We start from the raw sequence: 15236 nt of genomic DNA on the forward strand, positions 1-15236 counted from the left end.
ATATATATATATATATATGGATCATAACAGCTCATTGCTTAAACATGTATGCCTCCTCTCATCCCTTCACAGGAGCTTGGGATCTTTTTGGTGGCATAGACATAGGTAGGCTGTCACTCCTCATGAAATCTCACCCTGTGAACCAAGCAGGCTCTTAATGCAGGAGCCTTAATTCAGGCTGGCTCTGGGTATGGTTGTTGGGTGCCCAGTGTGACATTATTTTTCAGAGAATGCAGCAGTCTAATGTCCTATAATGTTCATGTAATTCCAGTCAGCATTTATTGCAAATAAGGGCATTTGATTCTTTGGCATAATTGATGCAATGTCTCCTCCAGTGGGCACTCAAAGTGGAAAAATTCAACTTGCGGCACCGAGTACGTGGATATAGGCAGTCTGTCCGCAAAGTCAGTCTTTATGCTTTGACAGCAAAGCCATTTTTTTCCTCCAAAAAATGTATTAGAATTATCTATTGTATTTAAAACCAAGCTTCATTCTTTCTGTACCTAGTTTTTTTTTTGCATGAGTAACTGAAGTAGAAGCTGCTGAATAAAAGTTTAAGTGCTGTCCCTCCATTCTGGATTCTTGTCCCTAGATTTAGTTTGATTTTGCAGAATTTAAGAATATATTTTGAAGATTCATTTTGGGGTTTTATTCAGGGCATTAGGGGATAAATCTGAAACCTAATTTCAAAAGTAATAATTACTTCAGGGCATTAGGGGATAAATCTGAAACCTAATTTCAAACCTAATAATTACTGACATTCAAATGATTTTGAGGTATTTTGTTTCTGATTGATAAAAGGTAAAGGCACTTTATGCTTAACAGGATAAGCCCTTGATAGGTGCAAACATATACCTGTAGAATTATTGCATTTTTCTTCTGAGTATCTTAGTATTCTTTCTTTTCACCAGTAGGTGTCAGCAGTGGATCTGAAATTATACCTGACTAAAACCGCGGCATACTTCGGTGTTTTTGAATGAATAAATAAAACAAATTCCAAACTTTCTAATAGAGATGTCTTATGTAAAAATACAAATATACAAAATCATGCCAGCTAAAAATCAGAGTTGTACAAGGGTAGGTCACTGCCTTTTCTATGAGTGCATTAGTTTAATGCTCGTGTCTTTGATACCAAGTTACACAATCAAAAGTCACTGAACAGCTTTCAAAAGCAGTTTCAAAAGTCAGGGAATGTCACTACAGGTAGTCAAATGGTGAATGAAAGTTTCAGCTCAAAACCACTAATGTTTGACATTTAGTCTTGACTTCTTTCCTCCTGATACAAGTGTTTATGTGACATGATGTTGGCTCGCCTGCTTATTTGACATCTTCTCCTGTTCTAGGCTACCTTCTGGGGAGTGAGGATTACTATTCTCATGACCGTTGTGTCCTCATCAAAGCAAAGAACATAACGCGCTGCGCTCTGGACTTCCGAGATGGAGAAGAAGTTGCTACTGGGTTTAAAAACATGTACTCCACTAATATATTCACAGAAAGAGCTATAGATCTTATAGCGAGTCACAAAACTGAGAAGGTACAGTCAGCAGCTGTTACTTTGATAACTTCAACAGTAAAACATGTTTGATAAAAAATGTTAATGAAATATTAATGGAGAGGCATGTGCTTGAACTGTAATTTGGGGCTCTTCAGCAGGGTGCGTAGAGCTAAATGTGAGAAGTAGTGCTGGTAAAACTTGCCTTCTCTCCTGTTAGAATCACCTTTGGCTTCACAGCCCTGGCCTGCTACCCTTCTCCATTTTTTTTTTTTTAGTACTACAAGTAAGGAATTTATAAAAAATACAAATAATAAGTTTATGGAAATGTTTTAGCATGTAGTTTGCTCTTCCAAAAAGAAAATGGAAAGTTTAATGGGAGAAGCTTCGTGGGAAGAAACTCATAACAACTGTGTTACAAAGAAAAGATACATCTGAGTTTTTTTTCATAGCTTTGCAAAAGTCCTTTATCAAAGTTTTATTAGTTTATGTTTAGGGATTGGAAAAAAGAAATGTAGAAGAAATCAAAACACATTCCCTGCAGGTGTTGGGGAGTCAGGGCTGCTTTTCTTGCAGTAACTTTTTCATATAGTACCTTATGTTCAGTGGTAACTTTTTCATGTGGTACTTTATGTTCAACTGATTTCCATTCTGTCCCTTCTACCCCAGCCCCTTTTTCTCTACCTTGCTTTTCAGTCTGTCCATGAACCTCTTGAGGTCCCTGAAGAATACATGAAACCATATTCTTCCATTAAAGATGTAAAAAGGCGCCATTATGCAGGGATGGTGACCCTTATGGATGAAGCTGTAGGAAATCTTACTGATGCTCTGAAAAGATACGGTCTTTGGGACAACACAGTTCTCGTTTTCTCTACTGGTAAGTTCATTTAAATATTCTTTCAGTAATAACTTTTGATACTGTGTCTAACAAGCTGACTACGGAGACATTTTGCCCCTCTGTCCTTTCTCCATGTATTTTCTAACTATAGAAGATGTAATTTCTGGCTTGCTTTAGGTATTTCACAGGCCCGTTACTCCCATGAAGCAAAGGTCTGTTAATAAAAAAGCGTAGTACATGATGATACAGTCTAGGTTGCTAAGTTTTGTATCTACTAGCACAGGTTCTAGTTTCTAGATCATTAGGGTAATGCAAATAATACATTAGAAAGCAGTTTCTTTTATTTCCAAATTAGGAATGAAACAGAACCTTTCTGAAATACAGCTGCTTGGCTGGGTTTCAGGAGCATAGTTGCTGTTGTTTGGTTGGGAGTGGAAAGTAGCCTTTCAAAGGTTACAGTTGCTCTTTTACCCAGGCTTTACATGTTAGGACTGTCAAAATAGCAGATCTTTCTCTGTAAACACTTACAAAAATCCCAAACAACAACAACCGGAAAACCAAACCCAAGGTTAATGAAAATGCAGTGATGTGTTTTGAGTTTAGCAGCTGCTTCCTATAGTGCTTGGAATCTTGGAATTTCATTTTGAGTTCAAACCTGTCTGCCTTATGGTGTTACACTGTGTCCAGGTTTTGTCTTTGGTAGGATTTGGTAACTCTTCTATGGCTGTTTCTGTTTGTGGTGTTTTTATATTTAGAACTGAAAGTAAGCAAAGCCATATGGAAAATGATATCAGTATTTATCCCATATGGAAAAAATACAGTCTTTGCCGTGGGGGTCCTGATAGGGTTATTTCAGTAATGTTTGTTCGGTATATTGTGGAATAGAATTGAAGACATCTGAGTTGGAATTACAGAGTATGACTGAATTAAAAATACGTTTTGTTTTGGTTTGTTTTTAAAACTTTTTTTTTTTCAAAACAAGGGCAGTATACCCTGATTTTGACAGTAGTTATCTTGCAATCAATTACAGGTGTGTTTCAACAAGAGTCAAGCAGTTAGGAGAATCCAGTGTCTTCCCTATCTAATGGGGCTTATCTTGAGTTAATTGATATTTTAAACTGCCATTAGGGGGATTTAGTATGACTGAAATGCAAGGAAATTTGGCCTAGATCAAGCAGGCCAGGGGCAGTGATTTGGGGTTTTTCAGTGCTATCTCTTCAATTCAAACAACTATTCTTTACAAGCATAGATATTGCATACATTAAAGACCCAATTTCCAGAACAATGAAATGTTGAAAACATTAAGTATTAAAAAACAAAGACAAAAAAAAAAAAAGAAAAAAAGTTTTTTTTTATATTTATTGCTTTTGCAGGTGGAGTGTTTTAAAATGGGCATTAGAACATGGCTGAAAAGAAAACAAAAGGGTCTGCAATTAAGCATTCTCACATAGCACAACTCTCTGCACAACTTTCAAGTCCTTTGTAATTGCAAGTCTTACTGTGCACTGGAAGCCATAATATAGGCATATATTTATAATACAGGACCTTCAGCTCCTGAGGGCATGCCTGCTCAGGGAAACTGTGGCCCCTCTCCGCACCCCAAGTGCTGTCCTGGTACTGGAGACCCTCCTCTTGCTTTGTACAGCAAGACACATACACATTTTACCCGACTATCTGGTGTTCTCTCCAAGAAAGCTCTTCCCATGTTGTGAGGTTAAGAAAAATTTAAGTATTTAAATGAAGACTGCAAAGGGAGAAGCTAGGGAAAGATACAGTTATCTATATTTTTCATAAGAAAATCTGTGTCTCCTCTGCATAGTAGTTAAACACACATGATCATAAAAGCACTCTGTTTTGTTATAAACCTGTATGGTTTGATAACTGTAGTATGGAAACCTGTAAAAGAAAATTAAGATCCTACTTTTAAGGTAGATTTTACTAGATTTGTTGCTATTCTCTGTTCAGGTATCTCCAAGATTCACACTTGGATATTTGTATATTTTACTGTTTCAAAATTCCTCCCCCAAAAGTAATTTACAAGTGGTAATTTGCTATTGTGTTCTGTAGGGAGTAGCACTGCAACATAGTGTCTTCCAGTTGATTCCTTCACTGTGCAATGTAACTCCAAAATTAGAGAGTTCTTTTTAGTGAGTGATCATTGAAATACTCTAGAACATGATATAATTTTTGCTATCATGGTAGATTTAATCTTATTAAACTCTTTTGTTTTTCTTCTTATTTGTATATATTATGGCTCAACCAGGATTGCCTTGAAAACATGCCAGTTGGCAAACGGAAATACTGCACATTTTAAAGGGCCTTGTAAAATGTGTAGAACAACTCTAGTTCCTCCCTAAAGTGGCCTCTTGGAGACACCAAGCCAAAATGAAGTAATCTGGTCATTAGCAAAGTCTGACTCCAACAGTATAAGGTGTAAATCAACATCTCTGGTCTTTTTGAACAGCTACACAAGTTAATTATACATGTAACTAAGAAAAAGATGAGCTAGTTCAATGGTATGTGGTGTTATATTTGTGTATCAAGTAGTAGCTTGAAAAGTCTTGACTGGTGTGATATGAAAATGATTTGCTTTAATGGAGCACATTTTATACTGCAGATACAAGTACGTCTACACTCATGTGGTGAAAATGAAATCATTGCCTGTTTAAATGAAACAGATAAAAATGGGTGCAGTACTGTCTTGGGTACCTTTGGCCTTTTATGTATGCGAAATAAAAAAGAATGAGATGTAGGGTTTATTTTTCTTTTTACTAAACAGAAGAGACTGTAACTACTGGCCCTCCTGAAGAGGGCCTTGATTTAAAATAAAGGTCATAAAAAGCATTCAAGTGGTACGAATTTACCTCAGCACTATTAACACTGCCTTAGAATCTAGATTGTGCTTCAGATACAGACCTATGATTTCAGGTAAGAAGTGTAAATTTGCTGTAAATACCACGTGTTTATAGTTTCTGCAATGTATTACAAGTAATTTTGGTGGAAAGTTGCCACCATTAGAGCAAAGGAATCCAACCTCTAATTTCAGTTCTGTATTAAAGCTACTATCCTTTGTTTTATTTAACTTTCAGCTTTTTAATATACTGATTTTGCAGCTAAAATCATTACTAATTTTTCTTACAATATGCATTCTTAGAAGTGGATTATTGCTGTAGTGTCTGGTGATTGCCGTGAGAGGGCTTTGAACAGCAAAAATACGTGAAGCTTTTCAAGCCTTGGTTTACATTGCTAAGAGGAAAGCACATAAATCCTTTCCATAATGGAACATGTGACAGTGATGACTATTTTCAGCCCAAAAGAGTGTCTTTTTATCATGTTAGAGTTATGATTAATAAGAGCACAGATTGTTTTGAACATACTTACTGATGTTTATACAGTCCCTCTCTAGAACCCCTAGATTCTCCCTCCACCTCCCCAACTTCATATTACCCTATTAATTATTATTTTTTTCTCAGTCTCTTCCCACCCTCCTCCATCCAGTGCATTGTGGGTTTTTGTCTAATAAAATGTCAGGATTTTTTTCACTTGATTCCAGCTCTTTCTTCGGTAGAAATCAGGGATCTGAGTTTCAACTGGTTCCCTGAGGGCAGATTTTATCTTCTCCCTGATGTCTTTGCTCCTGAGTGAACTTCTGCTCCTTCTCTTTTGCTAGTAGGAGACTTCAGAGAGACTTTTAATTGCAGGTTGCTCAGGCCAGCTGAAGAACAGATTGGTTAGAGCAGTTATTCTCCGGGTGTGGTGTCAGAGGTGCTCATTTTGAAGGTTGTGTTGTCACATTTTTTTTGTTTTTTAGTAAACCTGCACAATTACAGATCTGAAGACCTGCTTTAATTGGTCTTGTCAGGAGGTTCTGAGAGGTTTGGTGCCTTGCCAGCAAGGAAGATGCCTAGGCATCTACTGCCTGAGCATCTGCTACTTCCTAAGAGGAATTAAACACAGATGCCTTAACTGCAAGCACCTTCAATCAGACTAGTTATTTGGGTCCATATAATTTCAAATAATTTTCTATTTCTTGATTATTTAAGCTTGTTGTTATAAAGGCAAAAGTTGTGGCTGGTCACTGTACTTGCATTTGTCAGACATTGCATGTCGATAAATTGTGAAAAGCTTGTGTGGCTGGTGTTTTGTATTCCATTGTTGGCTTTTATTCTTAGTCTTTTTCCACATTAAAGTGAGGGTGGTAAGAATGAATTTTTTAGAAATAAAAGAACATCTTCTGTGCTATTGACTGTAGATGTCAGTGAGAGATCTAGGCTGATTTGTAAGAATATATTATCAAGGGTGGAAATGTTATCATATGATGAAAATTAATTTCAAAATAAAAACTGAGAAGATGTTGATAGTCAATATTTTCTCCCCGTCTTGAAATCCTGTGAAAACTCAAAACATTTTGTAGGAATTGTTTATCTTCCCTTCCTTCTATCATTTACCATTCCCCATCTACTGTGCTTTTTCCTTGCAAAACCTAACACTCCAAACCCGAGTTCCTGAACAGAGGGTGACCTTGTGCAAGAGACACTCACGTCTTTTCTCCCTTTGTGTTTAAAAATTCCAGCATAACTGGAATCTTATTTTTTTAATTTTTTTTTTTCCTTCCTATTTTCAGCAAATGCTAGTGCTTCAAGTGAAGTTCATTTGTAAATGAAACTCAGAAGTTAATTTTGCCCAGAGTCACAAGCTGGCCATTTTTCTGTAAAGCTTTTGGTTAAGCATGCTAATAGTTATCCTAGCAAATTTTATCTCTGGTCTGATATGAATGCTAAAAAAACCTCATTTTACAGGCTAGCAATGTTTAGTAATTTCCCACAGCTCTCACAAGGTTGTCTTAAACTGTGATTACTTTTAAACTAATCTAGTTTGTTCTCCATAATAGTGTTTAAGAAGCCGTTATTCTTGCCAGAATCTTCTACACTCAAATCGCCGGTCAGGTTCAGTGTTCTGTCACTGGGACAAGTCCAAAGATTTTTTGACTGTGTCTCATTTATCTTGTTACCACAGACATATGAACATTGTCAGGTTATTGCTGTTGTTTTTAGGTTAAAATTTCCCCATGTTTCTCTTGTGTTTAGTGATGGGAAATGCTAGCATGGACCTGACACAGCAGGGTCTGTAACTACTGAGTTACTAACCTGTTTAATTACTGAGACTGCTTACAATGAAAGCAGTCATCTGAAACTGTCTGCACTAGGATTGCTTCTATCATGAAAGCGGTACTGGGAGACAAAAAGGGAAAAAAAAGAATGAAAAAGGACATTGTTCACACAGCTTTTGTAGGGCTAAATTTGTAACTACTGGAATCTTGGGTACATCAAATACAATTTTTTTTCCATGAGATCAATTTTCCCTTTGTGTTCCCCACTTCCCCCTTCCTCCTGTTTAGAAAAGTCAGGAGAATAAAGAGCCAGTTCTCGTGAGATACAAAGAAACATAGAAGTTGATTTATCTGAGTACAACTGTAAAAGTTGCTCTGTAAATGCTCAGAAAAGTTGCTCTGATGCAGGAAAGGTATTATGATCTCTTGATGGAAAACAAAAGCCCTATGGGTGTATTTAAAGCACAACAAAAATTACATTAGTACAGTTTTACAGTACAAGGTGTAGTTTTCTTTTTCTATTGTCCCTCTAATGGAAAGGATTTTAGTAGGTCTTCCATAACATACATGCACACACGCACAAATCTGTATTAAGCACTGAAAACATAATAATACATCAGAACTCTGAAGACACTTATTTTGACTAGCTTTTCTGCTGCTTCTGTTGAACCTTCAAGGTTATTCTTTCCACTGAGAATATACAGCATCAGACAGCAGCAGATATTTTTTTATCAACTGATCTTAACCAAATGATTTTGGTTCATTTCACTGGAAATGTATGTTCGTGTTAGCCTTAAGGAGGAGCGTACTTGCATTTCTGTCACACTTGCAGCATGACTGAAAAATGCAGCAACAAATGGATCGTTCAGATGCAATATGCTCGAGTGGGAAGAACTTGAGTTCAGATTAAGGGCAGTTACTCTCTAATTCATGCTGTGAATCTGTTATCCTCAGTGTAGCTCTCTGATGTGTATTCTGTGCTTTTTTTAATTTACTTTTTTAAAATGAAACCTCAATGGCAGCTTTGCACTTGGGACATGTACAGAATAAATATTATTTATGCTGTGAAGATCAGAGGGGAGAAATTTTTCCCAAATATGATCCTTTACCATTATTATCGACAGCACTGTCTGTTTGACTGTGAGTTACATCCATGATATGAAACCACACAAAGGAAGGGCTCTGGAGTCCTGTTATGTAACCTTGACTTTCAGCAAGAATGTTGGAGGTCAAAAATTAGGTGCATTTACAGAGCTGTGCGTTAAAGCTGTCTGATGCTTTCTTGTGTTGTGTCTGGCACTAGTAGGTACTATTTAATTCCCTTCCATATATACAAAATTCTGACAGAAAACTAGAAAAATTAGTTTGGTGTGGTGTTTTCATCGTTTTGTTGTTTTGGGTTGTTTTTTTTTTGAAAGCAACAAAAACTTTTCTCCTGCTTATATCCATCACTTCATTTTTTAAATAAGTACATATTAAATGGTACGTAATGGCATCATGTCTGCTAAATAACTGGGGGGGAGGGGTGTGTGTGTGTGTGTTAAAACTATTGTATCAGTATTTCTTGTAGTTCCCAATGCTTTTTATTACTGGGAACAATTGACTGCCTCCACAATTTCAATAGTATCACACAGTATCACAGTATGCTGGAGATTGGAAGGGACCTCAAAAGATCATCTAGTCCAATCCCCCTGCCAGAGCAGGAACACCTAGATAACGTTACACAGGAATGTGTCCAGGCGGGCTTTGAATGTCTCCAGGGAAGGAGACTCCACAACCTCCCTGGGCAGCCTGTTCCAGTGTTCCGTCACCCTCACTGAGAAGAAGTTTCTCCTCAAGTTTAAGTGGAACCTCTTGTGTTCCAGTTTGCACCCATTACCCCTTGTCCTATCATTGTTTGCCACTGAGTAGAGCCTGGCTCCATCCTCGTGACACTCCCCCTTTATATATTTATATACACTAATAAGGTCACCCCTCAGTCTCCTCTTCTCTAAACTATAGAGACCCAGCTCCCTCAGTCTTTCCTCATAAGGGAGATGCTCCACTCCCTTAATCATCTTGGTTGCCCTGCGCTGGACTCTCTCCAGCAGGTCCCTGTCCTTGAACTGAGGGGCCCAGAACTGGACACAATATTCCAGATGGGGTCTCACCAGGGCAGAGTAGAGGGGAAGGAGGACCTCTCTCGACCTACTAACCACCGCCCTTCTAATACATCCCAGGATGCCATTGGCCTTCTTAGCCACAAGGGCACAGTGTTGGCTCATGGTCATCCTGTCGTCCACTAGGACCCCCAGGTCCCTCTCCCCTACACTGCTCTCTAACAGGTCGTTTCCCAACCTATACTGGAACCTGGGGTTGTTCCTCCCCAGATGCAGGACTCTACACTTTCCCTTGTTATATTTCATCCCGTTATTCCCTGCCCAACTCTCCAGCCTGTCCAGGTCTCGCTGGATGGCAGCACGGCCTTCTGGCGTGTCAGCCACTCCTCCCAGCTTAGTGTCATCAGCAAACTTGCTGATAGTACACTCAATTCCCTCATCTAAATCGTTGATGAATATATTAAATAATACCGGTCCCAGTACTGACCCTTGAGGCACTCCACTAGTTACAGGCCTCCAACTAGACTCAGCCCCATAGACTACAACTCTCTGGCTTCTCTCCTTCAGCCAGTTCGCAGTCCACCTCACTACCTGGTCATCCAGTCCACACTTCCTCAATTTAGCCGTGAGGATGCTGTGGGAGACTGTGTCAAATGCTTTGCTGAAGTCAAGGTAGACCACATCCACCGCTCTGCCATCATCCATCCACCGTGTTATTTCCTCATAAAAGGCTAAGAGATTGGTCAAACATGATTTCCCCCTGGTGAAGCCATGTTGACTGCCCCTCATAACCCTCTTATCCTTGATATGCTTTAAGATGGCACCAAGGACCAGGTGTTCCATCACTTTCCCAGGGATGGAGGTGAGGCTGACCGGTCTATAGTTACCCGGGTCCTCCTTCTTGCCCTTTTTGAAGACCGGAGTGACATTTGCCTTCCTCCAGTCCTCAGGCACCTCTCCCGTTTCCCAGGACTTGGTAAAGATGATGGCGAGTGGTCTAGCAATGACTTCCGCCAGTTAGCAATGACTTCCGCCAGTTTAAACTAAAACCATACAAAGCCCAGTTTCGCATTATGGAAGTGATGTTGGCACGTAAACAAAACTGCTGGGGTTTAGCTTTTCTGTAGTCCCCCCATCAGAAACAGGCAAGATGAAGAAAGGTGTAGGTATATGGGTTTCTTCCCAGCTTCTGTCTTTTGTTTAGCTTTGTCTGAGGTTGTTTGCATGTTGCATGTTATTTCTTTATTTTCAGTTGCAAATGCCAGAAATCTACTTTGTAGAAATATCATAGGTAGTGTGAGTCACTTCATTGACATGCTCTGTCATACCAAGACACTAACATTGTTAAATTGCCTTCTTAAACTCTGTAAGTTACATAGGAAATAATTTCACAGTTAAGTTTTAATATACTTTCCTGTTCTGCTCAGTCGGATGGACTCTCACACTGACCTCCAGATAGTTCTGATTAAGTATAAAAGCACGATTGCTCATAAAGCCCCAGTCCTTCAGAGGAGCAGTAGATATATAACATGTAACAAATGTTTACAGAATTAAACTGTGGATGAGTTGGATATACCATCTTATTTCCGCCATCTTTTTCTATACTGATTACACCCAGTATTGTTTAGTTGTTAGTGATTAAAGGAACCTATATGGTCACTAGTATTCAAGGTTGAGTTGCGTTTGATTTTTAAAATGCAGTATTACAATGTCAGAGGGAAATACAAAAGCTCAGTATTGAAAAATCCGGAATTACACAAAGAGGAGAAAGAAGTAATATCTTTCATCATCTGCCTTAGGTCATCCTCTACTAAAGGACTTCTGTTGCCTGGCAGAATGGTGGTACGGTCGTAGGATCACTTTAGATGCTGTGAGATTCAGGATTAGAAATGTGTTTCTGCTGTTCCTGCTTAAAGCTCATAAAATATCCTTATAGAGTAGTACAAGACAAGGGGTAAAAAGTACCAAAATCATGTAAGTTTGAGTTTCTTTTTAAGCTTTCATCATTTTGAGGTCAGCTATTGCACAGTGGAAATGTATCAGAAACTTGAGGAGAGGGAAAGAATTTGTTCCTTCCTTATTTTACTAGGGCCTGGTGAATACAGGTTTCTGTTTGTTTCTCTGCCCATCTTAGGTATTTAAATGGTGAAATGTCTTCCTCTGTCTGTGGGAGACTGTCTTCTAATGTAGCACTGCGGGTGATTTCTGACAAGCATAGAAAAACATTAAGTAAATAAGACTTCTTTCTGAACGCAACCATCAGCCAATTCCTCATCCACTCAACAGTCCATCCATCAAATCCATGCCTCCAGTTTAGAGAAGAGTTGTGGGAACCATGTCAAAGGCCTTATGGAAATCCACATAGACGACATCGGTAGCTTTTGCCTTATCCACTGATGTAGTCACTCCACCACAGAAGGCCACTAGGTTGGTCAGGCAGGAACTGCCCTTGATGAAGCCATGCTGGCTGTCTTTAATCACCCTCCACTTCTCCACGGGCCTTAGTGTGGCTTCTAGGAGGATTTGTTTCATGGTCTCTGCGGGCACAGAGGTGAGGCTGAGAGGTTGCTAGTTCCCAGGTTCCTTCTTTTCTACCCTTTTAAAAATGGGTGCAATGTTTCCTATTTTCCAGTCTCCAGGACTTCACCGGGCTGCCAGGACTTTTCAAATGTCAGGGAGGCTGGTGTGGCAACTACATCAGCCAGTTCCCTTGGGACTCTGGGATGCATCTGGTCAGGTCCCATAGACTTATGTAGGTTTGGATTCTTCAGGTACTCAAGAACCTGACCTTCTCTTACTCATGAGAGGGACTTTGCTCCCCCAGTCCTTGTCTTGTGGTCCGTCCACTCGAGAGGGGAAGCAAGGTTGCCAGTGAAGACTGAGGCAGAAAATTTGAGCGCCTTCTTCTCCTCATCCATTGTTACCAGTTTGCCAGTCATGTTCAGCAGGGGGCGTCCACTTTCTTTGACCTTCCTTTTCTTCCCAGGATACCTGTCTCTGCTTTCACTGCCTGTGCATCTCTCCTTCTTCCCTTTAGTTTGACCAGCAGGTCTCAACTCATCCATGCCAGTCTTGGCCTTCCTCTCCTGATTTCTTACACTTGGGGATTGAGAGCTCTCACAATGTATGGAAAAGTTGTCCTTAAAGATCCATCAGCTCTGTTCTGCTCACTTGTTCCTGAGAAGCTTCCCAAGGGGTCCCATTGACTAGCTCCTTGAAGTGCTGGAATTTTACTGTCCTAAAATTCAGGATCCTGACTTTGCTCTTCGCCTGACCAGTATCCCTCAGGACTGTGAACTGCACCACTGTGTTATGTTATAGAAGATTATACAAAATTATCAAAATGGAAATACCTAGCTTTTTATAATTTTGTATTTCAGTATTTCTTTAATTGTTTAATAGAACAAATGAAAATAGACTAAAGTTTTTAATTTTATAGACATAAATTTTTAATTTCCTTTGTAACTGATTCATGTTGTTTTGAACAGCACAGAACTGTTTCACACAAAGCTTTCATATCTATTTAGAAATATTGCTTCTCCAGGAGGCTTACTTTGTCAATCATGGACAGCCCTTACTTCTATGAATCAGCATAGAAACATAGGGAAAATCACTTGGGACAGAAACATGCGATATTTTCTGATCTGGGTTAAGAGTTTGGAAGAAGCTGCAGGTATTGTAAGATGGCCTTAGTCAAATATGCAGTATCTGAAAAAGATTAGTTGAATCCCTGTGCTGAAATGTTCTGGATCTGTTTCCCTTCTCTGCTTTTTAATTCTTTTCATACCTATATGTTCATATAAGCTATGATTTGGTTAGTACCTTTGTTTTGTATATTTATGAATATTCCAAAATTAAAGTGTGCTCCAAATAAACATGTGGCAGAAAGGCAAACTCTACAGAAGAAATGGAGAACTTCCAAATAAAAGCTCCACACAGCTGTCCTTCATATCCTTTTTTCTCTCTCACTTTCTGTTATTCCATGTTATTTTTATGCATAGAATATGAAAGACCTATATTTGTGGACAATTTTACTTTAGAATGCATTAAAGGAGTAAGATTTTCCCTCTCTGCCTTAATTCATGGGAAAGGAAACCCAGCAGAATTTACTTAGAGTATCAGGATATATATGTGCTGAATGCTAAGAAAGGTATACATTGTACAGATTTTTGAGTTAAAAACCAAACAAAGCAAAAAAAAAACCAAACAGAAACACTAAAAATTCATAAATGCATATTAGTTATTCCAAATTACAATTGATTTGTAATACAATATTTTAAGATACTGTATCAGTTAAAATTGATTGACTTTAAAAATGGAAGGAAAGATTTTTATCATAGTTTTGTGCTCTTATCTATAGGTTTTCATGATCCATCTGTTTTTCTAAGATTTAGAAAGGATTTAAGCGTGATGGGTCTAGTGTTGTTCATCTCTTGTGCATGCAGAAAAGAAGGAATTTTTTTATGAAATAGGGTTGGGAAATCTAATGGAAAGTTTTAATGTTAGGGAAAAATCTGTAAAATAACTAAGGCTAGAAGGTGGAAAGTGTGCATCTCCAGAGCTAATGAAGTTGAGCAGGGTGATTTTGAAAGCAGCTGTGTACATTAGTCATGGATCTAAGATTTGGCCATGAGTGAGTGTATCAGATCATGTAAATGTCTGATATGAAACTGGCTTGGAGAGCTTACTGCAGTGTCTGTTGCAGGTTTTTCAGTTCTTCATACTAACACTTAAACTAATAAGCCAATTTTCCCTCCTTTTGTAGGGATCCTTGTTTGTATTTTTCAGTTCCTTACAGCTCAGTCGTAATCTTTCCTCTGCTGCTTCTATATTCTAATTGTCTGTATGCCCTTTGCAAACCTCTGCAACTTTCATGTCCCTCCTGGGACTGGAATATCTGTCTCGTACTGTAAGACATCTATCTTTATGTTTCTCTTTAAGTAGGAAGAAACACCCCCACTTTATATCTGAACTTTGACCACGGCTGCTGTGTGGAATGCTGCCTGTGCCTGCTCTTAGGTTTGACTTCTAATTGCATTTTCTCAAGTTAAAATATAGCCAGAGCTTTGTGTATGTTAAAATGAGCTGACCCTGATTTCTGTATAAAGATTAAAGAGTTGCTTTAACTTGGTTGGGAAGAACCAGAAATCTGCAGCAGTAATTCTACTTATATTTTAGAGTAAATGGCCTTAACAACTAGGAAAAAAAACCCAAAGAATGCTATGACTGTAGTACATGTTTTTCATGATTAACTTCTTGTATACCAATACACATCTTCAGGCTATGCGAAAGAGTTCTATTGATCACTGCAGAGAACTGCCTATATTGGAGCACTGTATTGCTGATATCTTGCAAGAAGATATTTTATCGAATTAACAATTAGTATATTGACATCTGATACATCAAATTTAAGGGTGGTTTTAATAGTTATATCTCTTTAAGTCCTTTTTGTTTGCACTGAAAGATTGTAACACATTTTGCAATCAAATAAGCATTTGTAACGAGTGGATCTTAATGACGTCCTATTCATGCTTTCCCGTCAAGTCCAAATTTTTCAGTAGTTCTTCCATAACTGTTCTCATGGAGGTAAAAAAAACAGAAGTGCCTTCCATTACTTTTCTTCCACAATGTTGTATGTAGATGGAGCAAGACTGGAGATGGTATGACTTTGTATTTGCCTACTTGAATGTATCATAC

General features: G+C 38.5%; 1 protein-coding gene across 1 annotated transcript in view; it reads left to right on the forward strand.

Moving 5' to 3' along the window:
* Positions 1-15236, forward strand: part of ARSB (arylsulfatase B) — a 63491-nt gene that overhangs the window by 4453 nt on the left and 43802 nt on the right. Inside the window, exons 3-4 of the mRNA XM_062612422.1 lie at positions 1344-1534; positions 2162-2369. Coding sequence (XP_062468406.1) covers positions 1344-1534; positions 2162-2369 — 399 coding nt within the window. The remainder of the gene's footprint in view (positions 1-1343; positions 1535-2161; positions 2370-15236) is intronic.

The sequence above is a fragment of the Pezoporus occidentalis genome, unplaced genomic scaffold (genome assembly GCF_034315485.1).
Source record: "Pezoporus occidentalis ecotype Australia unplaced genomic scaffold, CSIRO_AGI_Poc_V1 ctg16, whole genome shotgun sequence".
In the NCBI taxonomy this organism is placed as follows: Eukaryota; Metazoa; Chordata; class Aves; order Psittaciformes; family Psittacidae; genus Pezoporus; species Pezoporus occidentalis.